General features: G+C 52.8%; 1 protein-coding gene across 1 annotated transcript; it reads right to left on the bottom strand.

Annotated features, from left to right (window-relative positions):
* Positions 1-20: 20 nt before the first annotated feature.
* PIK3CD (phosphatidylinositol-4,5-bisphosphate 3-kinase catalytic subunit delta) lies at positions 21-26,366 on the bottom strand. The gene is made up of 23 exons (XM_082832546.1): positions 26,061-26,366; positions 12,623-12,795; positions 9,742-9,970; positions 9,412-9,641; positions 8,816-8,995; positions 8,351-8,500; positions 7,793-7,882; positions 6,560-6,781; positions 5,744-5,840; positions 5,510-5,640; positions 4,968-5,018; positions 4,719-4,886; positions 4,506-4,627; positions 4,165-4,308; positions 3,891-3,990; positions 3,566-3,744; positions 3,359-3,471; positions 3,055-3,133; positions 2,343-2,510; positions 1,634-1,757; positions 1,291-1,436; positions 987-1,119; positions 21-335 (listed from the first exon to the last, which is right to left on the bottom strand). The coding sequence occupies exons 2-23, from the start codon at positions 12,761-12,763 to the stop codon at positions 198-200; spliced, it is 3,135 nt and encodes a 1,044-aa protein (XP_082688672.1). The 5' UTR covers positions 12,764-12,795; positions 26,061-26,366; the 3' UTR covers positions 21-197.

Raw genomic sequence — 26,366 nt, forward strand, 5'->3', positions numbered from 1 at the left:
ACATTTCCATGTATGGCTGTTTAGTTCCCGAAACATTTCAAGTCATAAATAAATAACCAGTGTAAACAAAAGGCAGTTGTGTAGGTTCTTTCCCAAGGATGCCGTCCAGCCTTTCAGGTCCTGGAGGGTGGCCGAGGGTGCCTGGCTCCCAAGACTGACATCTCGGTTGTCTCCAGGCCCAGGGCTTGGACGGGCTGCTATTGCCTGTTATCTTTGGACACGTTGTGGGCCAGCCAGTTCACTTTGGTTTTCCAGCTCTCCCGGAGGGCTTCGTTAAACTTCACCCGGAAGTGCTTTAGAGCCTCCTCCTCCGTCTTCCCCAATGCCAGAGAATCCTGAGGCAAGATGGAAGCAATGGGCATCCCACGGAGGGGCCTGGGCCCTGCTCAGCAGGGAGCCCCCTCTCCCTGCACCTCCACCCTCTCTGGGCAGGTAACGCTCCCTCCTAAGAGAACTGCACCAAGGGAGCCAGGAGGGCGCCACCCAACACCTCCCCCGGGAAGAGCTCTTCGTTCCGACCCCAACCAAGGCGGCCCCCGCCCCGCCCCATCCTCAAAATAAGCTGCCAACTTGAGCCCGGAGGTCTTGGCCCCAAAGGCAGGCGGCTTGGCCTTCTCCACTGGAAGCTGGCAAGAGGAAGAAGGGAGGGAGCAGCTTCTTCCCAGGAACTCGGGGGCCATGGCCCCCCCACCTCAGTCCCCACCCCAGCGTCTCATAAACTGAAAAGACGCAGGAAGGAAAGACAGTTTTTAACCATGGAGGGAACCCTCTTGTACAAGTGGAAACGCCCGCAGCCTGCGGAGGACGGGAGGGTGGGCCAGAGCCGGTGGCTTCCTGCCAGACCCGGGTCCCAGGCCGGTGTGAACACACACACGAGTCAGGAGGGCCCTGTGGGTCCACCACGCTCGGGGGTTGGGGGGGTGGTGCCTCGAGGAGTCTGGGGCTCCCTGGTCTCCTGCCTGGCGGGGCCCTGCCCTGGCGTTTACCTTGAGGTACTGGATGTCTTTGGAGCAGCTGAGCTCAGGCAGGCCTGCCGCCCGCATGAGGGCAAAGAGGTGGAGGAAGAGCAGCCCGTGGCGCCGCAGGATGGTGTAGGCCCTTTCACAGTAGCCCCGGAACCTGTAGTGGGAGGTCAGGGAGCGGGCCCTGGGTCCTCCCGTCCCCCCGCACCCCAGCCAGCCGGCCAGCCCGCCCTCACCCTGGAAGGAGCCGCGCCCACAAAGCCCCAGCGTCCTCTGACTGACCGCCCCCGGCACCAAGGGGCATCTCGGGGGTCTGAGGCACCCTCACCTTTCAAATTTCTCACTATTATTCGTCTTCCCCTGCTGGATCACGTGCACAAAGTCATAGGTGAGGATGAACGGGACTCGCTCACGGTTGATTCCAAACTTGGTCTTGAAATTCCCCAGAAAGTGGCCGAAATCAATGTGGAACAGCTGAGGGGAGGGAAGAGCAAAGACCCAAAAGGAGTCAAAAAGGAGGGTGCCTCACCCAGAGGAGCCTGGGGAGGGACAGGGAGCTGGAAGGGCTTGGATAGCGGGCTCTGCCAGCAGCCGTGTGCAGAGCAGAACGGCCAGCGGGCCAGCGCCGGGCGGCAGGCACCATGCTCATGGCAGCCCCACACCACCCCTACCTGCCCGTTCTCTCGGATCATGATGTTGTCGCTGTGCCGATCGCCGATGCCCAGCACGTATGTGGCCACACAGTAGCCAGCGCAGGAGAGGGTGAACTCCTCAATGGCTCGATCCAGGGCCTCCCTGGGGGGCAGGGATGGAAACCATGGCCACACCATTTTGCAGCTTCTTCTACCAAGAGGTGGTGTCTATGTCCCCTGCCCTTGAATCTGGCCTTGTGACTTGCTTGGACCAACAGAACATGGAGGAAGTGATGCTGGGCACCTTCCAGAGCCTGGGCCTTAAGACACCTTGCAGTTCCTGAACCTCCCCTACTGTCATGGAAGGAAACTGAGGCTAGAATGAGAGGCCACATGGAGAGAAGCCCCAGACGTGCAATCCTCCAGGCCCAGTCAAACTACCAGATGAGAGCCGTTGTGTGAGTGATTAAAGCAGAAGAACCACTCAGCTGAGCCAGCTCAAGCTGCAGATTTGTGATTTAGGCCCCTAAGCTCGGGGTGGTTGTTATGCGGCAATAACTAACTGATACATGTGGGAACAGAGACCTGACCCACTCCCCCACCCCCCCACCCCACAGCATCTATGGGATGGCCCTCAGCTGAGCCAAGAAGCCACAGAGACAGTCAAAGTCCCTCCTCCTTGCCTTTGATTCCCAAGGTTTGCCTCTTGGGAAGGAGAGGGCATCTGTCCCTTGGGCCTGAAACCTACCCAGGGTTCTTGGACTTGAGCCAGTTGAGCAGAGCATCCTTGTTGAAGGCAGCCGTGGCCGCCATGTTGCTCTTGTTCAGCTGGATGTTGGCGATGGTGTCTGAGTGAAGCACCACCTCGATGAGGCCTGTGTGGTCCCCGGTGGAGAGGCAGCCGTAAGGGGTCATCCTAGCCAGGTGGGAGGAGGGGCAGGTGGACACAGTGGTCAAGGGCTGTCCCAGGGGCTTCTTGACCCCGAGGAGCTTAACCCAAAAAGGCTGCAGGAGATGCTACTCAAGTTGCCGAAAAGAGGAGGCAGGTACTAGGGGCGAGCCCTTGACTCCCAGGGCTCCAGGGAAGGTTCCTTGGAGAGGCCACACCATCACCCAAGATGCAGAGAGGAAGAGTCGGCACCGTGGCTGAACTCATGTTTGCTCAGAATGAAAAATCCAGGTGGCTTGGAAGATGATGGGGCAGGAAGCCAGGGATGCTTGAGGCAAAGGGACCAATGGAGGGAGACAGTGCAAAGGGCCAGGGCTGGCCTTCTCCACCCTCATCCTGCGGCCCTATCGCCTCCCTGACCCCGAGTTTCAAACTGGTCCCTGCTCTTCTTAGAAGAGCCAGTCTTTTTTCCAGCTGAGGTGGTAATGTCAGCTTTGACAGGGGACCCCTCCGACGGGGTATGGTCCTAGGCCTGGTGCAGGCACAAGTGGATGACGGGAGGGCCTCTCACCTCAGGTCCAAGCCCTCCTGCTTCCACAGAACGTCCATCAGCTGGATCATCTGCAGGGTCAGCATGTCCTGGCGGAGGTCTGTGCAGCCGCCCCCGGGGAGGAAAGGCATGAGTTTCTGGTGGGTTCTCCAATCCCAGCCATGCCCAGGCCCCGCAGTCCCAAGACTCCGTGTTTTCGTCAGCTCGCCCTCCAGGAGATCTGCCCCTGGCCCCCACTGCAAGGTGCCCCCGCCGAGGGTAGCATGGCAGGGCGAGGGGAAGCCAAGGCCTCAGCGGGTCCCTGCCCGGGGCCCGGCCTGCTCACCGTCCCCATTCTTAAAGATGATGCCCACGGTGCCATCGCTGCCCGCCTCCTCATTGCTGTACAGGACCCACAGGGGCTTCATCTTGGAGTCCATGAAGGTGCACTGCTCCACGCTGCCGGACCAGACAGCAGTCAGCAGCGGGCCCTCCTCGGGGCCTGGGGGGAGGGGAGGAGGTGGGGAGGCCCCGGCTGGGGCCTGGGGCTCACCAGACTTCAGCCAGCAGGGTGCTGGGGTCGAGCGGGGACTGCAGGTGGGAGAGGGCCTCCAGGTAGGTCTCCTGGCGCATGCACAGGTGCATCAGCTCCTTGGTCTGGGGCTTGGTGGTCTTCTGGGAGCTCACTTTGACGACGTCGTTCAGGGCTTTCAGTTTGCTCAGCGCCTCCCCCTGGCCAGGAGGATGGGAGGGCAGCGTGGGCAGGCTGGGAGAGGCAGGCTCCGAGCCTCGGCCTGGCCCACGCGGCTCTACAGGGGTCGGGGCAACTCTGCCCCAAAGCAGAGCCCAGGCAGGGGTGCGGGGGCCCCGAGCCTCACCTGCTTCATCAGCACCTTCATGTGATGGGTGCTGCCCCTGCAGTAGGCCTCCATGATGAGGCCGAAGCGCAGGGCCACCGAGGGCACGTGCATCTCGGAGCTGGAGGGAGGAAGAAGGGGCTGAGCCTTGCCTCGCCAGGCGGGGCCACACAGCCCCTCCCAGCCCGGCAGGACCCAGCCACCGAGGACACCGGGCTGGCCGGCGGAGACGAGACGCGAGGCCCGCAGGCAAGAGGCCCCTCCTCCCCGTGGCCTTCCAGGTGAGTGCAGCTACCGCAGGTGCCAGAAGAGGAAGTGGCCGATCTTGCGATTGGCCAGGGCCCGGTCCAGCAGGAATTTGGTCAGCTCGCAGTCGAGGTAGGACTCGTACTTGAGCACCTGCACCAGCTGCAGCAGGTACTGGAAAAGCTCGTCGTCCCTGCAGAGAAGGGAGACTGGCTGGGGCCCGGAGCTTCACGGCTCGGGAGAGCGTCTGCAGCTGGCGAGGGGGCAGGGTAGGGGCAGGAGGCCAGCCTCACCTGAGCAGGCCCCCAGGAGAGGTCCCCAGCCAGCGGCTAGACCCGGGCCATTGGGGCAAAGCCGCCCTCTGAAGATGAGGAAGCCCGCGGGACTCACGTCAGTTTCCGCAGGGACTTGATGGCAAAGGAGCCCACGTGGCGGTCAGGGAAGCTGAAGTCCAGCAGCTCCAGGGCGCTCAGGACGGGCAGCTCGGGCCAGGAGCACAGCAGGTAGAGCATCTGGGGGGTGCCGGTGGTCAGGGCAGGGGGCGCAGGCTGCGGTCTGGCTCCAGACTCTGCCCCCTCCCCCGGCCCCGGCCCTGCCGCCCACCTGGGCCACGTCCTCGTGCTTGTTCCACTTGGTGACCAGCAGCAACCGGGCCAGCGCCTCGGGGAAGTGCTCCTGGATCTCGTGCCGCATCTTCCACACCAGGTCCTTCTCGTGCTCGTATAGCTCCCCGGACCCCCGGCGCTCCAGGATCTCCCGCAGCTGCAGCTGCTGAGGGGCACAGGTGGAGGCGGGGAGGTGGTGAGGGCTGCAGCCAGGTCCACGCCCCACCGCCCACGGCCCCCAGCTCACCTCCTCCTCCGTGAAGCGCCCGTGCTCCCCATGCCGCCCCAGCTCTAGGATCTGCAAGAGCGACCCTGCTGTCAGCGGCAACCCCGGGGCCTGGGCCAGCCTGGCCTGCGGGGCCCCCGGGGCGGGCGTCAACACCTCGGCACTGCTGACTTTGTGTGCCAATGACTCTCAGTGGTGGGGACTCTCCCGCGTGCTGCAGGGCGTTTAGCAGCATCCCTGACCTCCGCCCATGAGATGCCAGGCGCATCTCTCCCACTAGTTGTGACAACCAAAAATGCCTTTGGACATTGCCCAAAGTCCCCTGGGGGGCAAAGCGGCCCCCGGTTGAGAATCACTGCTCTAGGACACATGAGGATTCCAGAGAGTCAAGGAAGCCCCCAAGCGTGTGTGGGCACCCAGCTCCCAGCCCGGGCAACTCACGGGGTGCAGGGACCATGTCCTGGGGAGCCCCAGAGGCAGGGTCAGGACAGTTAACCTTTAGCTTCGAGGTTTCTGGGCAGGGTGGGTCCTGGACCCCAAATGGCGAGGGCCCCCTCACTGACCTTGTCCAGGGCAGGGTAGTATACAGGGTGGGGGGCCACCTCAGGGAGAAAGATGACCAGGGCGGCTGCGCTCTCAGTGTTGGGGTTACTCCGCACGGTCCCACAGGGGTTCAGTAGCTCCCCTTTCTCGTCTGGATATAAGGACAGACGGAGTTGCAAGGGGAATGTCATCACATGTGGGACCCACCTCCCCAGTCCCCTGGCCTCTGCCTCTCCCTCCTGGCCTGGGCCAACCTGGGACGGAGGGCCACATGTAGAGGCAGCGCTCGCCGGTCTTGAGCTGGTTCTTGTAATCAAACAGCATGAGGTTGGCCCAGGCGATGGGGCAGTCCTGGGAGAGAAACCGGGCAGGTCACAGCCAGCCGCCAGAAAGCCTCCGTTTGCTCACCTGCAGGATGGGCCCAGCCAGACCACGCTTCCCACCCTTGCCCAGACTCCCTTTGAAGCAGCTGGCAGAGTCAGTCACCCCTCGACTCCCTTCTGCTCCCGGATGCATCCCACTCTCGGCTTCTTGAGAAAGCCTCAAACAAACCACATAGGCCCTAGGGAGCTGGCCCAGCTCAGCCACGAGTGAGTCAGGGTGGCTCGGTGGTCAGTCACATCCTGGGCCCAGTGACTCAGTGCTCGACCACCACTCTGTCTCCAACTGGCTGCTGACTCAGGCCACCCCGCTCCCTGCAAGGACACTGCATTTGTCCTTCCAGGGCAGGGAGTTCCCTCCAGGTTCCCACAAGGACCAAAGGCCCAGGCCCAGATATTCCGAGTCACCGTGCTCATAAGCCCAGGAACCCAGCACCATCACATGGCAGGCAGGGGTGGTGGCTAGCGTGCGTGTGCGCGCGTGCGTGTGTGTGTGTGTGTGTGTGTGTATGTGTGTTGTGTGTGCGCACGCGCGGTGTGGAGAGGCTGGGGTTCACAGGCCCTCCTGGACCCCATCCCCAGGCTGCGTGCCAGCTGAGATGCTGGGAACGGGATGAGCAGTGGCCCCGGGGCGGGCTGCGGGACTGGACTGGGCCCATCACGGAGCGCCTCCCGACCGGCCCCACCCACCGCCTTCTTGGACTTCTTCTTGGTGGAGCGAGCCTTCTTGGCCTTCTCGATCACAGCGTAGAGCGCAAAGCAGAGGCGGGCCATGCGTGGTAGGTCGCAGATGTTGATGTCGAACTCCAGCCGCTGCTTCCACACAGGCTCTGAGCACACGCTCACCTCCGAGCTGGACACCGTCTTGCACAGCGTCTCGTTGCCGTGGAAGAGGCCGGCCTGCACCACCAGCTGGGGAAGGCACGGTGCGGGTGGCAGGCGGCAGAGGCCCAGACTCCCTCTCCCGCCGGGGTGCCCCTCCCACCTAAGGCTCAAATCTCCTCCTGAAAGGTCCTCATTTCACGTGGGTCTGAACCCTCCCCCGCCAGGTGCTTGAAGGTGGTCCGGAAAAGGGAGGGCTGGCTGCCTGAGGGGGAGGTGTGGTCCTGGGGGGAAGGGGAGGGAGGCGTGGGCTGTGCTCCCCACTGACTGCGGGACCCTGGGGCGTGTTGGCTCCCTGCTCTGGGCCTCAGTTTCCCCATCAGGGCTCGGGAACTCCAGGGGCCCTTCTAGCTTAAGCACCCAAGGGTGCCCCCGCTGCTCAGAAGGGGCATGAGCCCCTGTAGGCAGGGAAGGACTTAATGCCGCCTGCACACCTCGCCCTGCCTCCTCATGGCCCGGCCAGAAAGCTGGCCCATGCAGCCCTCCAGGATTCATCCATGGGAGCCCACGCCTGCCCTGCTTGTGAAATTACCCCAACCAAAAAGTGCTCCCCAAAGAGCCCCGACCTCCTTGGACCCGGGTTTCCCGTCCTGCAAATGGGACGAGAAAAACCTGCACCTCACAGGGCCGTCCTGAGGCCAGAGGAGGTGGGCGTGTGAAACGACCCAGAGGTGGCCGTGGCCTTGGCCCCGGCCCAGCTGGAGCGGCTCCCCTTCTGCGCCTGTCACCTCCCAGGCTCTGCGGTTCCTCTATCCCTGGGCTGGGCCTGGCCCCACTACCTCCACCAAAATCAATACCCAGAACTCGCTGGGCCCGGTTTCTCCGAATTGTCCTCTCTGGCCCGCTGGCCTGCTCCCCTCCCCCCTTCCTGTTTTGAAGCAGCTCATCACCACCCCCGGCAGGGATGCTGGGTAATGTGGTCAGGTGGCTTTCGTGTGACACCCCCCTCCTTCTTCCTCCGCCACCTCTCCAGGCCACAGCCACCGTGTTTGTGCAAAACACACGCACTCCCCGGGCCCTTCCAGGCCCAGGAGCCCCTACCTTCATCCGCTCATCGGCATTCACTTTGCTGCCCTGGATCAGCTCGATGCAGAAAGGCTGCTCCAGGGACCACAGGGACACCGAGGCGGGCTGGGCGGGGTGGAGGGGAGAAGCCGGGGCGTTAAAGCAGGGGAATTCAGGGGAGGCTTGCGCTCCCGGCCGCTGCCAGGGCGCGTGGCCACCGCGGCGGCCAGGGTGTTGCAGATTCCTGCCCGCAACGCCATCCTTTACCAGAAAACCTGCCGTGCAGGCGCCCCAGGGGGCCCAAGACCCCCCCCCCCCGCCCCCGAGCGCTGCAGGGCATGGAGTTCTGCCTACAGCACGGGAGACAGGAGGGGCAGGCAGCCAAGCGCCAGGCCTGGAGGCTGCCCCAGGAGTCCAGACAGGAGTCCACCCCAGCCCAGAGGCCCAACTCTCAATTCCGAGCAACCAGAAGGCATGAGACAAGGGACCCCTGGACCTATGGCTGGTCCAGGGCGATGCCCAATAGGCACCAGGGCTGGACCTCAGGTGGGAAGGAGGGCTGCAGGGGAGGGTAAGTGCAGGGCGCCAGCTCACCTTCTTCAGAGGAATGGGGGGCGGTTTGGCGCGTGGCTTTTGGACTTGGGGGGCGGGGTTGCTCTGCTCATCCCGCATGGCGAGGATGGAAGAGGAGTGCACCATGGTCAGGTGGGGGGTCAGCCCGCTGTGCAGGCAGCTGCAGATGTACTGAGATGGGGGGCGGGGTGAGTGGCTCCACTGTTCCCTGGACGACCGGCTACCCAGGGATGCCCCACGCTGGCCCCTGCCCACGCCAGGCCTTCTGGGGCCTCTCCTGCTGGCCCTTCCTGCCCCCGCCCACCTCCCTGTGCTCATGGGGAGAGCCAGCCCAGCAAGGGCGCACTCTCACCGTGACCCCCAAGGTCTGGCTTGTCGGGCTCGAGAGGGGCTGAGGACCAGCTCCCGCCCCCCCGCCGCCCCAACCCAGGCCCCAGGCCAGGACTGCAGGGAACCCAGGAACCCCTCCCGGACCCCAGGCCTCACCTGGAACTGGCAGAGGGGGTGGCTGCCGTACAGGTACTCGTGCTTCCCGTTCACCTGCAGTGTGTAGTCCTCGGGCTGCTCTACCAGCGGCTGCCGGAACACCGTGGCCTTCTTCCGGAGCGCGCAGGCCATCAGTGCCAGGGGCACATCCTTGGTGGACACCTGGAAGGTGAAGCTCTCCTAGGGGGAGGAGGGAGGGTCAGTCCTCCACGCCTGCGAAGAGCCCACGGGGTTCTGGGGCACAGGGGGTGGGCTGGGCCGTCTGCAAGTATTAGGCGCCCCTCGTCCCCCGAATGTGAGCTCCACGACGGCAGGCTGAGGATGGCACGTGGCCGACACCGGGAAACACCTGCTGGACGCGTGAGTGGACCGAGGACCAAAGCCTCTTGGTCACTCTGCCTTGTGGAACTCGCCGGGTGGGATGTTTGGCCAAGCCCCTCGTATGCAATGGATACCCTACAAATACCACCCGATGGTGCTGGGAGGAGGATGAACCGGAAAGGCTGGTGGGTGACCGGGAGTCTCACAGGGGAAGTGTCCCCCGTGGACACGGCAGCCTGCATGCAGCACACGGGCCGGCGTGAGCCACCGCTCACCTCGCTGCCCTCGAACTTGACGTTGACGAGCAGGGCCCGGTTGGGGACGCGCAGGGTGCCCGGCCCCCAGCTCCGCGCCGAGGGCTCCAGCTGCAGGGGGAAGCTGTACTGCAGCCAGGCCTCCCAGCCCAGCTGCTGCCGGTGCGCGGCCACCTCCTCGCAGAACTGGCGCATCTTGGCTCGGAAGTCATTCACCTCCGGGTCTTGCAAGGAGTCAAACTCGTGGAGGCCTGAGGGAAAGGGGAGCCGGGTCAGCGTGGTGCTCGGGGTCGGGGCGGGGGCGGGGGGCAGGCCCAGCGGAGGTGGGACGGCCTGGCCTCGGCAGGGCACCTTTGCCGATGAGCAAGCTGATCTGCGAGTTGATGAGCTTCTTCACCCGGTCACCCTCGCGGGCCACCAGGCGCAGGACAGGCAGGAAGGGCTGGATGTCGCACAGCCGCCGCTGCTCGTCCTCCAGCTCCTGCTGCTCCGCGGTCTGGTTGACGCAGGTGAACACGTAGGCCTCGGGGTCACTGAGCATGTGGAACAGCGGCTCATACTGGGCTCGGTGCCACAACACCTGGAAGGGAAGTGGCCGGTCAGCTCCTCCCCTACGGTGGGCGGGGCCCCAGGGAGCCGGGAGGCGGGTGGAGGCTGGTCTCACGACCCTGATAAGGGGGCAAAGGCAAGATCCCAGGACCACTACTCTCTCCGTCCCTTGAGCATTGACCACAGGGTCACTGGGAGTCGCCGTCCCTGCCCTTCTACGAATGGGGCCAGGTAGGCTCTAAACCTGGAGCAGAGCGGTGGGTCCTACGGTCTCCCCTGTAGGCTACCCTGAGAGATGGCTATCCAGACTTGACCTCCAGGCACCCAGCTAATCGTTCCTGGTTCATCACCCTGGTCTTTAAATGATGGCAAGTAATTCAGAAAAGTTTCACACACCGAGGGGGCCATAAACGCCTCCGCGGGCTGTGTCCAGTATGTGGCCTCGGGGTGAGGAGTCCCCAGGGATCACAGGAGCGCCACTGGGGCACCAAGTGTTAGTGCAAAGGTGCTCACCGCTGAGTCACAGAGAAGATGGAAAAGGAGAACAGCTCTATTTTTCTTCCACGGGGGTTGGATAATTACGGTCCATCAATGCAAACGGATAGCACAGGCGTGTGACCCAGAATCTAAGGATACCTGGACCAATGCACACAGGGCTCCCACATACAGCATTAAGTGGGAAAAGACCCCAAGCTATAGAACAGCAGTTGTAATTCAAGCTCATTCCCATAAAAACGATGATAAACGTATGAACTACTGCAAGCTACAGTCTGCCAAGTTACTGCAAGATAGACGCACCCATTCACTTACACACCGTCTATGGCTGCTTCAGCCCTACAACGGCAGAGTTCAGTAGTTGTGACAAACACCATATGACCAGCAAAGCCTAGAATATTAACTGTCTGGTCCCTGGTATAAATTAAAATATTAAGAAATTGAAACTGGGGACTTCCCTGACGGTCCAGTGGCTAACACTTTGCCTTCCGATGCAGGGGGTGAGTTCGATCCCTGGTCGGGGAACTAAGATCCCACATGCCTCTCGACCAAAAAATATAAAAACATAAAAACAGAAGCAGTACTGTAACAAATTCAACAAAGACTTTAAAAATGGTCCACATCAAAAAAAAATCTTAAAAAAAAGAAAAGAAATTGAAATTGAACTGGGATATGACGTGAGACTGCTGAGACCGATGTGTTTTATATTTCTGTGGTATCTGGAAGTTTAATAATATGCATGTAGAGCCCTGTGAGCAAAAAGAAAAAGATTAAAATGATATTTACACAAGGTTAATAACATGAAAAGGATGTTACAATGTTAACTCAGAAAAAAGATATAAAAATTCATAATCAGAGCTATCACCAAAAAACACTACATAGAAAAGAAAATAGGAAACAGCCAAAGTGTTAACTGTGCTTGTCTCATACGGCTGGATCATGGGTAATTTTTTCCTTCTACTTTTTCTTATTCTCCTAAATTTCAATGTGTCCATAGTACTTTTGAAATGGAAAAAAAGAAATTTCATTTTTAAAGAAACACCCAGGAAGGGGAAGATTAAAACACAAAACAAAACAAAACAAAACTCAAGTATGGTCCATTGCTTCTCTCCTTTTTTTTCTGCTCCCAAGTATAGCTTTTCGAATTCCGGGCTAAGGCCTTGTCCTCTGCCATGACCCATTAAATCCCGCACTTTGCAAGTGGGATAAGCCCTTTGAAAGGTCACAAGACAAGATCTACCAAATACCATCCAGATATTTCATCCTTTGACTCAGTAATCCACGATGAAAATTATTCAACAAAGCCAAAAACCATTTGCAAAGATGATGTTGACTATGATGACAGCTCTGAAGACAAAAGACCGGGAGAACTCAAGCGGCCGTGCATGGGGTGTGGTTTCAAACGTGATGGCACAGTCATGGAGAGGATGAAAGGTCACCCTGGGAACCAGCACCCTGAAGCTTTCACAGGAATCTAGGGAAGGTAAACGTGCCATTATAAAGGCGGGAGCTGAATTTGGAAAGCTAGGTGGATTTCAACTGTGAGTTTTTAAACAATTCTTGGACATTATTTTTATCTTTTAATTTTTTTTTTTTTTTTTTTGGCCGCGCCACACTGCTTGCGGGATCTTAGTTCCCTGACCAGGGCTTGAACCTGGGCCCCGGGCAGTGAAAGCGTGGAGTCCTAACCACTGAACTTCCAGGGAATTCCCGTATCTTTTTTTTTTTTTAATTTACTTGTTTTATAATTTATTTTATTTTTTAAGATTTTTGGCTGTGTTGGGTCTTCGTTGCTGTGTGCGGGCTTTCTCTAGGTGCCACGAGTGGGGGCTACTCTTCGTTGCGATGCGCGTGCTTCTCACTGTGGTGGCTTCTCTTGTTATGGAGCACGGGCTCTAGGTGCACGGGCTTCAGTTGTGACTCGCGGGCTCTAGAGCTCAGGCTCAGTAGTTGTGGCGCACGGGCTTAGTTGCTCCGTGGCATGTGGGATCTTCCTGGACCAGGGCTCGAACCAATGTCCCCTGCATTGGCAGGCGGATTCTTAACAACTGTGCCACTAAGGAAGTCCCCCCCCCCATATCTTTTAAAATTCATAGCTGAGGATCTCAAATCTGAGAGTTGCAGAGTCCATCTGTCTGCTTCTCTGAGTTCCAAGCTCTGAGAACTAGTTTTAAGGTCAAGATCGTACCTTCTTGATGGTGCTGAGGTTGGCATTTCGGGACACAGGGAAGTTCAGATAGACCCCCGTGGGCAGCAAGAAATCAACAGCCACGCTCTGATTCTCCTCCTTGGTCCAGAATTCCATGGGGCAGTCAACCCCGGGGGGCATCCTGCTCTTTTAATTCTCGGATATCAATCGTCCTGCAAAGGAAGCAAAGGCAAAGTGAGGCCCTAAGGTGTGCTGGGTGAGTCCTTTAATAGGACCCTTTGGAAAACAGGATTTCAGGACTTTTGTCAGCAGGAAGCTTGGGATGGAGTCCCAGCCGGGAGGTGGCTTGTGGCTCCTGCTGCCCCAGGCTACTGTCTAGGCTGAGCTGCAGGCACTCCGTCTGCATCCTTCACGGCGGTGCCCACAGTTTAAACCACCAACAAACCCATGCCAAGTCATTTTTTCTCAGGAACACACACACGTGGGAGACCTCACCATGGCCACCAGCCGGCAAAGATGGAAAATGGCAGGATCACTGGGCAGACAACCCCAGACTTGAGAGGGAGCGAAGGACGACGTTCTTTGAAACTTTTTGACCAGAAACCAAATGGCTTGAAAATGGCTTTAGCCATCAAACAAGCTGTTGAGCTATCTCAGCCATACCAAACCCACTGCCCGGTAAGTAACAAAATGTTACAGACACAATAAGAGGTCTTTGAGTCTCTCTCCCACTCAGGGTTACCACCACCTGGATTCTGGTTGTTTATAGTTTCCATGCATGTTTTTATCCTTTTATTATACTAAAATGTGTCCACAAACAATTCCTAATATTTTTCCATGCTTTAAAGCATTGTATGATTACTGAGTCTTCTGCCCTTGTTTTTGCCACTCAACGCTGCAATCTAGATTTATCCATGCTGATACATGTAGCTCTAGTTCATTCATTTTAACTCTTGGGAGATATTTCACTGTGTAAGTACACCACAATTTATTTACCCCCCTCTCTTGCTAAGGGACCTCAAGGTTTGTGTCTACTCATGTTGGTTATTACAAATGATGCTGCAATGTACATTCTTGCACACATCTCCTTGTGTACAAGTGAGAGTCTTGGTGAACACTGTCTAAGAGAAATATAATGTGAGCCACACGTGGAATGTCAAAGGTACCAGTAGCCACATTTTTAAAAAGTAAAAAGACAGATAAAATTCAGTTAGTAATCTATTTTATTTAACTCAATATATCCAAACTATGGTCATTTCAATGTTATCAGTACAGAAAAATTACAAGATATTTTACATTTTTTTGGTGCTAAGTCTTTGAAATCTGGTGTGTATTTTACACTTACAGGACAATTCGGACGCTAGGTTTTCATCAGAAGTATTTCATCTTATGTAGATTTCATACAATTAACAGGTTAAAAAAGTAGGTTCACAGACTCAAGTTGTTCCAAATATACTTAAAAGTTTTCCAATAACCAAATCGAGTATGAATTCTTATGTTTAAATGAATTAAAATTAAATAAAATGTTTAAAAATTCCATTCCTCAGTCATACTGTCCACATTTCAAGTGCTCAAGAAATACATGTGGCTGGTGGCTGCCATACTGGGCAGTGCAGGTAGAGGGTATATGCCTAGGAGTGGAATTGTCAGATCATACATATAACCTACGACAGGTATAACCACATCCTTAACTTTTTAATCTCCGTATCTTTGCCAGCACTTGGTACTGTCAAATCTACTCATTTCTGCCAATCTGGTGGGCGTGAAATGCTCTCTTGTTTTAATTTGCATTTCTCTGATTATCCATAAAATGTTTACCTTCTGCAAATATCCAGCTTATAAACTTTGCCCATTTTTTCTGTGGGGTTGTCTTTTTCTTACTGCTTTGCAGGGTTTCTTACATTCTCAAGATTCAGTTCTTTTGTTGCTTGAGTGAGTTGGCAATATCTGATTTGAGTCATCTTTTCACTTTGTTTATGTGTCTTTTAAAGGAGCAGAAGTTTTGAATGTTGATGTAGGCAAATCTTTTTCCTTCATGTTTTATCATTTTTATTCTTTAGACAAATACTTCCTTACCCTAGGGTCACATCCTCCGAGATTTAAGTGACTTTTTAAAATAGTTGAAAGGAAGTGTTTAGTTTGAGAGAGATGTTTTTCTGGTGGCTCTGCCAGCTGGCTCCAGGCCTCACCCTCAGTTAGATGCAGAAGCTGCTCTGAGCAGCAGGGCAGCATGTCACCCTGTGCTACCATGTTACCACTGTTGGGATCCACTTCCTCTGGTTGTAAAACCACATCCTACTTTGGGTTCCTCTTTCTGAGAACGGCCAGGCCAAAGGCTTTTTTTTTTGACTCAAAATGTGGAGGACAGTCAGGAATTCTGGAAAATCCATTTACAGTGCTTTGGCCAAGCTCAGGAAGGCATCTTTGGCCACTCAGTCCTGAGGCTAAGATGAGCGCATGCAGCAGGAACTCCCCAGGACTCTAGCCAAAGGGGTGGATGGGGTACCTCAGCGCTATGGAAACGAAGCCTTCGACTACACTCACCCATCTGGGATGCAGGGAAACACTTTGAGGTTAAAAACTCATTCCTAAAAGAGGAAGACTCAGGATAGTGTGGGCAGGACAGCATCAAATACCAGAGAGGGGACAGGAGAAGGATGGGAATTCTTTCCCTCTTTGTGGGCCCAGGACCCAGGATGCAGCTGCTAACAAGCCCCAGCTCTCCATGAAGCCCAGACCTGTCGCTCTCAGTATGTATGGGACACAGATGTCAGCTAATCCCGAGGCTTTAGAACTGCTCCAAGAATGCGGATTGGTACAACCACTTTGGAAAACTGTTGAGCAGTATCTACTAAAGGTGAACACATATGCCCTACGACCCAGCAATTAATTCCAGAAATGCCAGCACAGGTGAGCCAGAAGAAGCATACAAGAGTATAGCACCGCTATTCCTAGTAGCCCCCAAACAGAAACTTCCCAAGTGCTCATCAGCAGTAGAATGGAAAAATAAACTGTGGTTTCCTCTCCCGATGGAATGTTATATTAGCAGTGAGAGTGGATGATCTATCAATTCAACAATATAAATGAATCTCACACATATAAGGCTGAGAGAGAGACGTCAGGCACAGAAGAGTATGTGCTCAAGATCCCATTTATATGGAGAACAAACGCCGGCAGAACTAGTCTATGTTGGCAGAAGAAGAGATAGGGGTTACCTCGGGTGGAAGGCAGTTTACCCTGGGGGAGAGCGGCACGGGGTGCTGGTAACTTTCGGTTTCTTGATCTGGGAGCTGGGGACCTTCCACAAACTCAGTCCAAGTGGCTCAGATGGGTTGACTTCTCTCCTGGCTCCCGGAGTGGCCTGAGACCCAGGCCCAGCCTTTCAGAGCCCTGCATTTCCCCTGGCCACAGGGACTGGGTTGGAAGCAGGAACGGGACGTAGCCCCAGCCAACTGTCATACCTCTCTGGCTACAGTGATTCTAGGATGGACATGTGACTATGAAGTCAATCCCATGGGTTTTGACATCTGGACTTCTTTGGGGACTTTCTCCTGGGAGAACAGAAAAGACAGAATATCTACCAGGAGCTGCTGGTGACCACCCGCTGCTCTGAGGGGGGGAACCTGAGAAAGGACAAACGTGGAGGAAAGCAGAGCTCAGTATGGAAAGTGAAGCAGGGTCCCGAGGACGCCTTTGAGTCCCTGGATCCAGCCATGCCTGAAGCTACACTCTAGCCCTAGAATTTTCAGTTCTATCAGCCAAAAAACCCGGCCCAGCCCCGCCTTTTTGTTGTTAACTTAGAGCAGTTTGAGTTGGATTTTCTATCACTTGCAGCTGAAAGTATTTATTTCCATTAATAGAGCAGCACATTCCATTTTTGGAAGCTACTAGTGTTAGAAATTTCTTCCCTTGGACACTGGCCCACCTCTAAGAGCCAGCCCTGTCCTTTGTGCTGCCACCTAGAGGCACATGGAGTCGTTATCTGACGGCTCTTCTGCTGGATGGTGGCCCCAGCACCTCTGTTCTCCCTACAGAGCAGATTTAGACTCTTTTGCCAAAGTTTGGCACTCCGAGAAAACAAGATGCTCCAGATGGGGCCTGGCAGGCCAATGGTAGGAGAATGTTCTAGTCACCAAACTCCCATTTGTTGGGCCTAAAAGTGTATCAGGCTCCCCTCCCCCGCCTCCCCTTCCCACCGAAAGTGCTTTGGTGGCCACATCACCAAGTTCGCTGGCTGCCAACCCTCCAGATACTTCTCACAGTAAGCCAGGATCTCCCAGTCTGTACAGGAACACTAACTTCCTGAATCTAGACGCAGGAACTCACAATTATTCTTGGTAATTTCATCTCATGGAAATAATCAGCACTCATGTATTATTGGATTTGACATTTTGTATATATCACTTAACCTGAGATATTTTAGTTTATTCGACTCGTATTTATTAAGTGTCAGGAATCGTGCGAGGTGCTGGGAACACAGTGGTGAATGAGACAAAGGGTCCCTCCCCAGAAGGCGCTTACACACCAGTAGGGGAGACACAGTAGACAAGAAGGATGTTCCCGCGTTGTATCAATGCGGTGAAGGACAGAGTGTCTAGTGACGATGTGATGGAGGACAGCAGAGGGGCTACTGCATATAGGGAGGCCGAGAAAGGCCCCTCTGAGGGGAGGACACTGGGGCAGAGGGCCAGGGTGAGCCATCACGTCCTGAGCCGACAGAAGGCGGGCCCTTGCCGCTGGAGCGCAGGGGAGGGTGGGGGATGAGATGGGCTGAGGAGGTCAGCAGGGACCAGTCCTGCAGAGCCTTTACAGGGGAAGCACCTGGCTTTCACTCTAGGAGCGATGCAGTGAGTGCACAGCCCTAGAGGGTTTTAGGAAAGGGAGCCACCAGATCCTATTTGCATCTGAAATGATGCTGGAGGGCTGCAAGCATGCAGGCGAGAATGTAGGGCAGCTCGTGCCACAGATGACTGTGGCTTGACCCAGGAGGAGGAGATGGAACTGGAGAGGGAGGGAGTCAAGGTACATCTATGAGCTGGTGGCGGGGTGCGCGGTGCGGGGGCGTCAGAGGGGGGACAGTGAGAGAAGGAGCAAGGATGACAGGCAGGTTTGGGCTTGGGAGACGGCATGGCTGGTGGATATTTACAGAGATGGCAAAGTGTAAGGGAGAAACAGATTCGCAGGGAACTGAAACAGCAAGAGCTCCATTTCAGACATACTGGATCTGAGCTGCTTACTGAACATCCCAGTGGAGACAGCCAAGGGGCAACGTCCCAGTTTGCAGCTCAGGGGAGAGGTCTTAGGGGTCACAGAGATACCATTTGGGATCAGTAGACCGCACACACATGTGGAGCCATGGGGCCAGGAAGGTAAGTAAGGGTCACGACCACCCTCAAGGCACTAAAGTGGGATGGACCAAAGAAGAACCAGGAACAATCCTTCTCACTCTGTCATCCAGAATCTTGAGAGAGGCTTCCTCTGTCCGTCCACATCTGAATCGTTAATAAAATAGTAAAGAAAACTGGGCAAGAAGGAGCTCGCTTCCTTTCACCTTCCCACTTCCGGCCCACACGCTCCACAGAACAGCTGCGCAGCAGCAGTCATCCTGGCCGGGGCGGGGGCGGGGCGCCGGGGGTCTCTGTCACCAGCCCGCTGCGAGCTGTTCCTAGACATTCCCAGGTAGAGGCACCTTCTCTGGCCTGAGGTTGAAGAACAGTTTCTCAGCTGTGAAGGTCTGAGGGGTCTGACCTCCTGAGTCCTGAGCGGCCGGCAGAGGAGTTTCTCTAAAGATTTTGATACAAGGACATCTGCCACCACCATCCTTCCCCACTGGCAGCAGGGAACGCCTCAGGGGGCCCTAAGTTATTTCTAAGGGAAAAGGGCAAGCAAGGGATGTAGAATCCCACAAATGCTTCTTCGGGACTAGGAGTGACCTTGCAGCCCACATAGTCCCCCTGGGCTGGCAGACCAGCTGGCTGATGGCTTGTCCCAAGCTCAGGACTGCCGAAGGATCCCTTTCATTCCTGTTGAAACTCCACCATTTTGGGGCTCTGAGCTGGCGTCTCCCGAGTCTGTTAGACTTCTGCCTCTTTCCAGTAGCCGTCACAAATGTGGTTGACACACTGACCGGGAGATGCTGCCCAGCCTTTGTCAATGTAAAGACAGGCTTTTTGGTGCCTGGGGAACAATCACATACCCTGGGGAACAGCTTCCCAAGGGAACACATGAGTCACTCTCAGCAGGGGACAGGCAGTGGGAAAAGAAGGGAAGTTGTGTCTTGCTTGTCTGAGCGATAAACATCCTCCTCCCTGAGGGGATGCCCTGGGCAAAACATGCCCTGTACCTTCGATGTTATTCTAAAGCAAGAGTCTAGAGGTCCCCCTGGACGGCTCCTATGAACCTGTATAGAGAGAGATGTTCATGTCCTTAACCTGAGGACAAAACATCTGTCCAATGCCTGGATTTCAGAGCCCAAAGTTACAACCTAGTTAGCCCAAGGGAAGGAGCCTCAGTCACAGAAAGTTGTAGAAGGTAGTTACGCACACAGTCTAAGTATCTACCATCCACCCAGGCTGGGAGGATGCGAGACCAGCAGCCATGTGACAAGGGGCAGGGGGCCACCGGGGCCGGCCTTCCACATCACGCTGAACAGAGCAGAGTTCACACTGGGCCTCTTGACCCGGGTTTATTTCCAGGACTTCTCGGCCTCAAAAAGTCCTTCTAATCAAGTGCTGTTTCCGGTCAGTCTCCCACGGAGAATGAAATGAACACTTTTCCTGTTGCCCAACTTAGATGGAAAGTGAGAGCAAGTGAGCGCTTCAGAAGCAGAGCAGAAGATGCTTTACGTGGAGGGCCACCACCTGCTGAATCTCCTGGATGTTTACCCCGAAGGAGCTTTCCAGAAACCACCACCCTGCTCTGGCGGCCAGGAGATCCTTCAACCACCACATCCTCCTGGAGACCCTCAGGAAAAAGAATGAGGGGCCCCTCCTTGACCCAGAAGGCTGAAGGTCCCAAGTCCTATTCATTCATTCACTCGCTCATTCATTCATTCAGCAAATATTGATTTGATCGCCTTCTATGTGTCCATCAGGGAATGGGACAGGCACCATCCCTGCTCTTACAGAGTTTTTAGTCTAACGGGAAAAGACAAAAAAAAAAAAAAAGAAAGAAAGAAACAACTGAATAAACAAGATGATTTCAGAGAGTATAGGATTAGAATGTGATAAAACAGGTTTGCAGGGAGCATCTTCTTTGGATGGCAGGTCAGGTAAGGGTCCTCAGGTGAGATATTGCAGATGAGGCCCAAATGATGAGAAGGATCCAGGAAAGATCTATGAAATAGGGTTCCAGGCAGCTGGAACAGGAAGTGCAAAGGCCCTGAGGCAGAAGACCAGGTAATGGGAGTCACAGCAGAAGGGGAGACTGGGGAGAGACAATGTGGCTGATCCTGCAGGGCCTTGGAGCCTCCGGGAAGAGCCAGGCTTTGTCACCACTGCAGTGGGAAGTCACTGGGGGGTTTTAAGCAGGGGACGGAGATGGCCTGATTTTATGCTTTACGAAGAAGACTGCTTTGGCTGCTGTGAGGAAAATGGAAGGAAGGGAGGCAAGAATGGAGCGGGGAAAGTAATGAGGCCAGGGCCCCAGGTCAGAGCTGGCAGAGCAGATGAATGAGGGAAGGCGTTGGGCCCTACAGGCCACGAAACACCCCAATCCTCTGCTCTTAAGGAGCTGAGGAACAGGCATCCCGGCAGCCCAGCCTTGAAGCCTGCAGCCTTCACCTTCTTGAAGAGAATGAAGCCATAGGCCAGAGGGAAATGCATGGCCCAGGGCCCTCAACAGGTACAGTTTTAGGATAGATGTGCTATTCTTCCAAGATACAAATGCTTTCCTTTTTTTGTTTGTTTTTGTTCTAGTCCAGGCAAGTAGGACTTCCTGAAGACCACCCCAGGAACAGGAAGGACGGGCTTGTTTGGAGGGCTGTCTGACACCCCAGCTCCCGCCACCTGGAGAAGAAGAGGTCAGAGGGGTGAAGGATGGGATTGGACAAAATAACAAAGTCACGTGACACCGTGCAGAAGAAGGCATCCCAGTGTCTGCTTGGAAGGTAAGCTGAGGACATGAACTACCTTATTCCCTGGTTTCCTATTCTACCCACTTCTGCCTCCCTCACTTCTTTTTTTTTCCTTCTTCTTCTTCCTTTTTTTTTTCACTCTCTCCCATTTTAAATGTGTCTCCTTTGAGTCCATATTATTCAATAGGACAGTAACTTCTAATTTGAATATTTTAAAAAAGGAAAAAAATCCTCAGTGGGGGAAAACCAAGACAGACGTCAGAGAAGGAGATGTGTAGGTCTTTGGAAATTCTGTTCTATATGGGAAAAAAAGAGAGAGAGAGAGACTGACTCCTGCTACTGCCATTAGAAAAACAAAAAATGAGCCAACTACCCTACAAAAAGTTCTATCCCTATGATCTCCTATGATGCGCAGTTCATGGTGCACCCAGGGGGACCTTGGGCCTGCAACCATGCAGGGTCCCTCAACACTACACAGCAAATCAAGAGAAAGACCCATGGTCTCATATCTGGTAATTCGGGGAATCTGGAAACTGTCTTAAGGAAGCATTTCAAAAGTGAAAAAGAAAAAGCTATATGCACAAAGATATTGATTGTAGTATTATCTGTGAAACTCATAAATCAAAAACAATAAAGAAATGTCTAAGTAAATGATAACACGAACAACAAGAGTGAATGTAGTCATTAGAATGACACGGCACTGCAAATACTCCCCACATTAAATGAAACCCATAATGCACATATATTTATCATGGCAACATGTGTTTGTGGACAAAACATTTCAGAAAGCATAGAGAAAATGAAAACAGCTATATGATGGGTGGATGTGGCCATCATACGAATGACTTTTAAATTTTAATATCTGTGGAAGTTTTGCAAGCACATAATTTTAAAAATTAATTAAAACTAAAATGCTTGCAGCAAAAAATGAGCAGTCCCTTGACCTCCACATCCAAACAAACCACCCCCAATTTCAGGTGTACCTTTTGCATTTATCTCTGCATTTCTAAAGAACAGGTTTATACTGATATTTCTTGATCTTCAACTTTTAACTTTTTACCTGAGAAGATGAGTTTGTGCTTCCCTTCACATACACACATGCATGGATCCTCTCCCCCATTTCCTGGATATAGTTACGTGATCACTTTCTGTTAATCAAACTTTAGTTCTTCCATTATTATAACCATGTAAATATTGTTCAAAGCTAAGCCACATCCTATACTATGGTTTCCTTTCTTGTTCAACTTTTTGTTACTCCTACAGTTGCCTCGTTTTTAATTTTCTTTGCTTTCTATGTGTGAATATGTAATTCTTCCTCAAACTCTCTAACAGCACTACAAAATCCTTATAATAGAGCAAATATGTCAGATAATCCATCAGCTCCATTTTTTTCTTAGAGATTCCTCCTGGGGCCCTCAGCCATCTTGCTCCAAATTGGGCTGGCTGCTCTCTAGACCAGCTGCACAACTGTGATATTGGAACTTCTCTTCACTATCATTATGGGAATTCCCTTCACCTTCTCTCTACCAGTCAGGGTTCTTGGTTGCAAGTAAAGAAGCTGACTCTCACTGATTAAGCAGGGAAGTAGCTGACAGGTTGTCTGACATATTTGCTGCATTGCGAGGGGTTTAATAGTTCTGTTGGAGAGTTTGAGGAAGAATTAGTGATTAGTCCATTGAAAACAAAGCAAATAAAAATATGAGGCAACAAACAAAGCAATTAAAAACATGAGGCAACTATCAACTCCAGGAAAAACAAAAAGTTGAACAAGAAAGGAAATATAACTGTACTACACCACGTGGACTCCATGATACAGAATCATGTCTGATGGCAAAATTGCTGGTATTGCCACTGAGTACTGGGTGCTACTTTGTACCCCTGCCACTTCTGTGCCAAGATCTCAACCTTGAAGCCCATCCCCGCTATCACCACCATAACCATGGAAACAACACACGTTTCATCCCTCTCTTCTCTGTCAAAATATAACATAGGTACATTTCATCAGTGGAGCCCACATCACAGGTGCTGGCTGCAGGGGAGGCTTGGAAGAGAGTACTTTTCAGTTTCCATGGTGGGGTAGGTGTTTTTTTCCCTCCCCACTCCCAAGGCTCAAAGTAAGACAACAGCTGAAATACAGAAAGTCATCTGGTGGCTGAGCCAAGTGAGAAACAAGAGACAACTGCATATTGTACCACTCGTTCCTCTTTCTTGGTTTACTCTCTCATTTTAGTAGAGCACATCCTCTAGTAGCTTCCTTGAAAAGGGATACAAAGAGTGTGTGTGTGTGTGTGTGAAGTTTTTGAAAAATTACATGTCTGAAAAAGGTCTTCATCCTATTATTTTGCTTGAATGATGATTACAGAATTCTGGGTTGGGAATTAATTTCCCTCAGAAATTTGAAAGAGTTGCTCCACTGTCTTATAGCTCCTGGTGTTGATTTTGTAAAGACCAACGCCATTCCGTGCTCTGATCTTCTGTATGTGGCCCCTTTTCCCTGCGCTGGCTTTTAGTAACTTCTATCTCTGGACTTTTGGAAGTGCATGTTGATGTCCCATAGAACATCTTTTACTTTGATGTAGTGTATCTTTTTAAAAATATATATTTATTTATTTTTATTTTTGGCTGCATTGGGTCTTCATTGAGGCACGCAGAATCTTTTTGTTGTGGTGCGCGGGCTCTTCGTTGTGGTGCATGGGCTTCTCTCTAGTTGTAGCATGTGGGTTTTCTTTCTCTAGTTGTGGCACGTGGGCTCCAGAGCGCGTGGGCTCTGTAGTTGCGGCACGCGGGCACTCTAGTTGAAGCGCACGGGCTCAGTAGTTGTGATGCGTGTGCTTAGTTGCCCCGCAGCATGTGGGATCTTAGTTCCCTGACCAGGGATTGAACCCGCGTCCCCTGCATTGGAAGGCAGATTCTTTACCACTGGACCAGCGGGTAAGTCCCTGATGTACTGTATCTTATTATTCATTGGGCTGAGTGCTACACAGAGATTCTTAACGCAAACTCTTGAGTTCTAGATTTTTTTTTTCCTGGAGTTTAATAACTTTTCCTTCTCCATTTCTCTCCCTTGAGCTCCTATGAGATGGATACTGGGCCTCCCAAACTGCTCTAATTTTCTTATCTTCTCTTTCTTATTTTCCGTCCCTCAAGTCTTTCTGTCTTACTTTCTAGAAATTCATTGTTCAATCTTCTAACTCTATTCTACTGAAGTTTCTACTTCTACTAGCCTAGTTTTGATATCCAAGAGCTTATTATTGTTTTATAAATATGCCTTTTTTAAAAACAACCATGTTTATGACTTCTGGGTCTCTGTCTTTCATGTTAGAGGACTCATTCGGCATGCGACAATCCAGGCTGCCCATTCAAATGTAAGAGAGAGGCACTGAAAGGTGCTTGTGCAGGGCCAGTTGCTTGGTAGGTGTCGCTGAGACGTAGCGTTTTTTCATGAGGTTGGGCTCCTTAGAGAGAAGTTCAAGGCCCCTGCCTGGAGGATGGGTAGAAGCTAGGCTGCCATGTTCCAGACACCAGCTTGGAGAGGGTCTGTCTATTCAGCATGCAAACTTTCACTGAATCTTCCTGTTCTCAATATAGAGCCTCCCCTGCCTTCTGCTGCTCTGGTTCAATACTGCCTGCAGGAAACTAGCCATCTTCAGCTGGTGGAGGAGGGAGCTGCCTGGCTACGTGGCCTGAGAGAGGAGTCTGTGGCTCTAACACACACTTTAAACCAATATTCCTGCTTCCAGCCCCGCTCCCTGCCCCCATTGTTGGGAACACTCTGTGGCCCCCATTCTTTAGCCTTTGGTGGGTCGTGTGTACAAGCCAGCTTGCTTCCCTCACAGCCAGGACATTCAACATTCTAAGCTTTGCTTTTCTTTCACCCACTTGCTTCCCATCTTTCAAAAGTTTTGCTCATATCCCTCCCCCTCTATCATCATTTTCTGTTTTCTTAAGGATTTATACCTTTTTATTCCTCTACTCTCATTTTAGTGGGCTTTTGAAACAGAGCAGAGATAAACACATGCATTCAGTTATGTTTTTGTGGAAGTTCATGATAATATTTACCAAGAAATAAAAATCAAGTTTCCAAAGATACACGCACAGAAGACTCTCCAGGGAGGATACGCCAACAAGGAAACAATGGTTCTTTCGGGAGGTGGGTAGGATTATAGAAGAGTGATGCTTGTAATTTTTTTGTATTTTGTAAACTTCTGACAGTAAAGAGGTATCCTTTACAAATCAAAAAGTAGGAGGGTTAAAAATCATGATTTAAAGGCATCGTCTGAAACACAAATCAAGATAGTGTAACAGGTGTGTAGCAGAAAAAGAAACTCTAATTCCTCTACACAGGTCTACATAATCCATGGTTTTCGCCTATGTGCCAGGGAGTCCTGGGGTTCCACAGAAGCACCCCGAGGCCTTCAGAGGGTGGCAGGAGTAGGACAGCTGCTCAGTGGGAGGAGTTCTGGGCCAGTCTCTACTTGTACCACAGTGGCACTCTTTTAATCTGCTTTAGAGGTTAAAATTCTGCTTAATACTTTGATCTTTTTAAAGAGGTCCACACTAACAAAGAAGTTTGGAAAGTACCAATGAAGACCTAGAAAAAATGAGGTAGGGTGGGGGAAAGCCTCCAAGGATGACATCATGTAACCCCGTGCCCTACCTGAACCATCAGAAATGACAGTAGCTGCTCGAGCAACTGTATAAGGAAGATGGTGCTGTGCACCCACAGAATACATATGTACCCACACAGCTTGCAAACGGGACAAATCTGCACACTTGCTAATCACACCCAGCTGCCCCCAGATACCAAAGGCAGGTGTTCAGCGAAGGCTCAGTCAGTGTCAGTCTCTGACCTCAATTTCTTCATTTGCACAATGAAGGGACTACATTCAGCTTGCAAGCTAATGTCCCAGAAGTTCCAAGGAGCATCCTCTTACTGATCCAGTGACTGCCAACGCTCTAGAGAAACAGAATGTCCCCACCTAAGGACTCCTTGAGAAGCAATATCAAGTTATGAAAATCCAATCCACTTCCTTCGGAAGAAGGTTTTAATTTTTCTCGCACCAAATAGGTCAGCCCAGCTCTATCATGAACGCAGCAAGTCAAATACCAAATGCTGCAGTTTAATAATGGGCTCCAGGGCTCCTCGGAGCACAGCCATCCCTTCCTTCCCAGGTAGCAGCATCCCTCTCTTGGGAAGCTGGCTGGGGTCTAGTTCACATCCCCCTTCATAGGCTCTGAGCACAAATTTGGGTCACTCTCTTCCTTTTAGCATTCTAGTCCTAAAGAGAAGTTCTCCTTTGGCTAGATAGTCAGGGAGGGTGGATTCCATTCAAATTCTTAACCTATCTACAAAATAACATCTCCTCTCCCCCCCCCCCACCTTGTTTCCTTTGCCCAACCTACCTCTCTGGAATGGTCCAAGAAAGACCAGCAGCAAAGGTCGCTCTGCCTGGCAGATTAAAGATGCTTTGGGATCAATGAGCATCATTGATCCTTGCCTGACTCTGAGCTCCTTATCTGTCTGAAAAAAAAGAAAAGAAAAGAAAAAGAAAGAGAAAGAAAGAAATCTTTAAAACGAGAAAGTCTCAGAAAACTTCTGTGCATTCTCTTAGAGGACTTTAGCTCCAAAGCAACTGTCTCACCAAGGTTTCCTTTTTGCAAACCAGTCACATTGTACTTAATGGGCCTTTTTCACCATCTGTGTCAATG

This window comes from Leucopleurus acutus (assembly GCF_964270905.1).
Source record: "Leucopleurus acutus genome assembly, chromosome: 2".
Classification (NCBI taxonomy): Eukaryota; Metazoa; Chordata; class Mammalia; order Artiodactyla; family Delphinidae; genus Leucopleurus; species Leucopleurus acutus.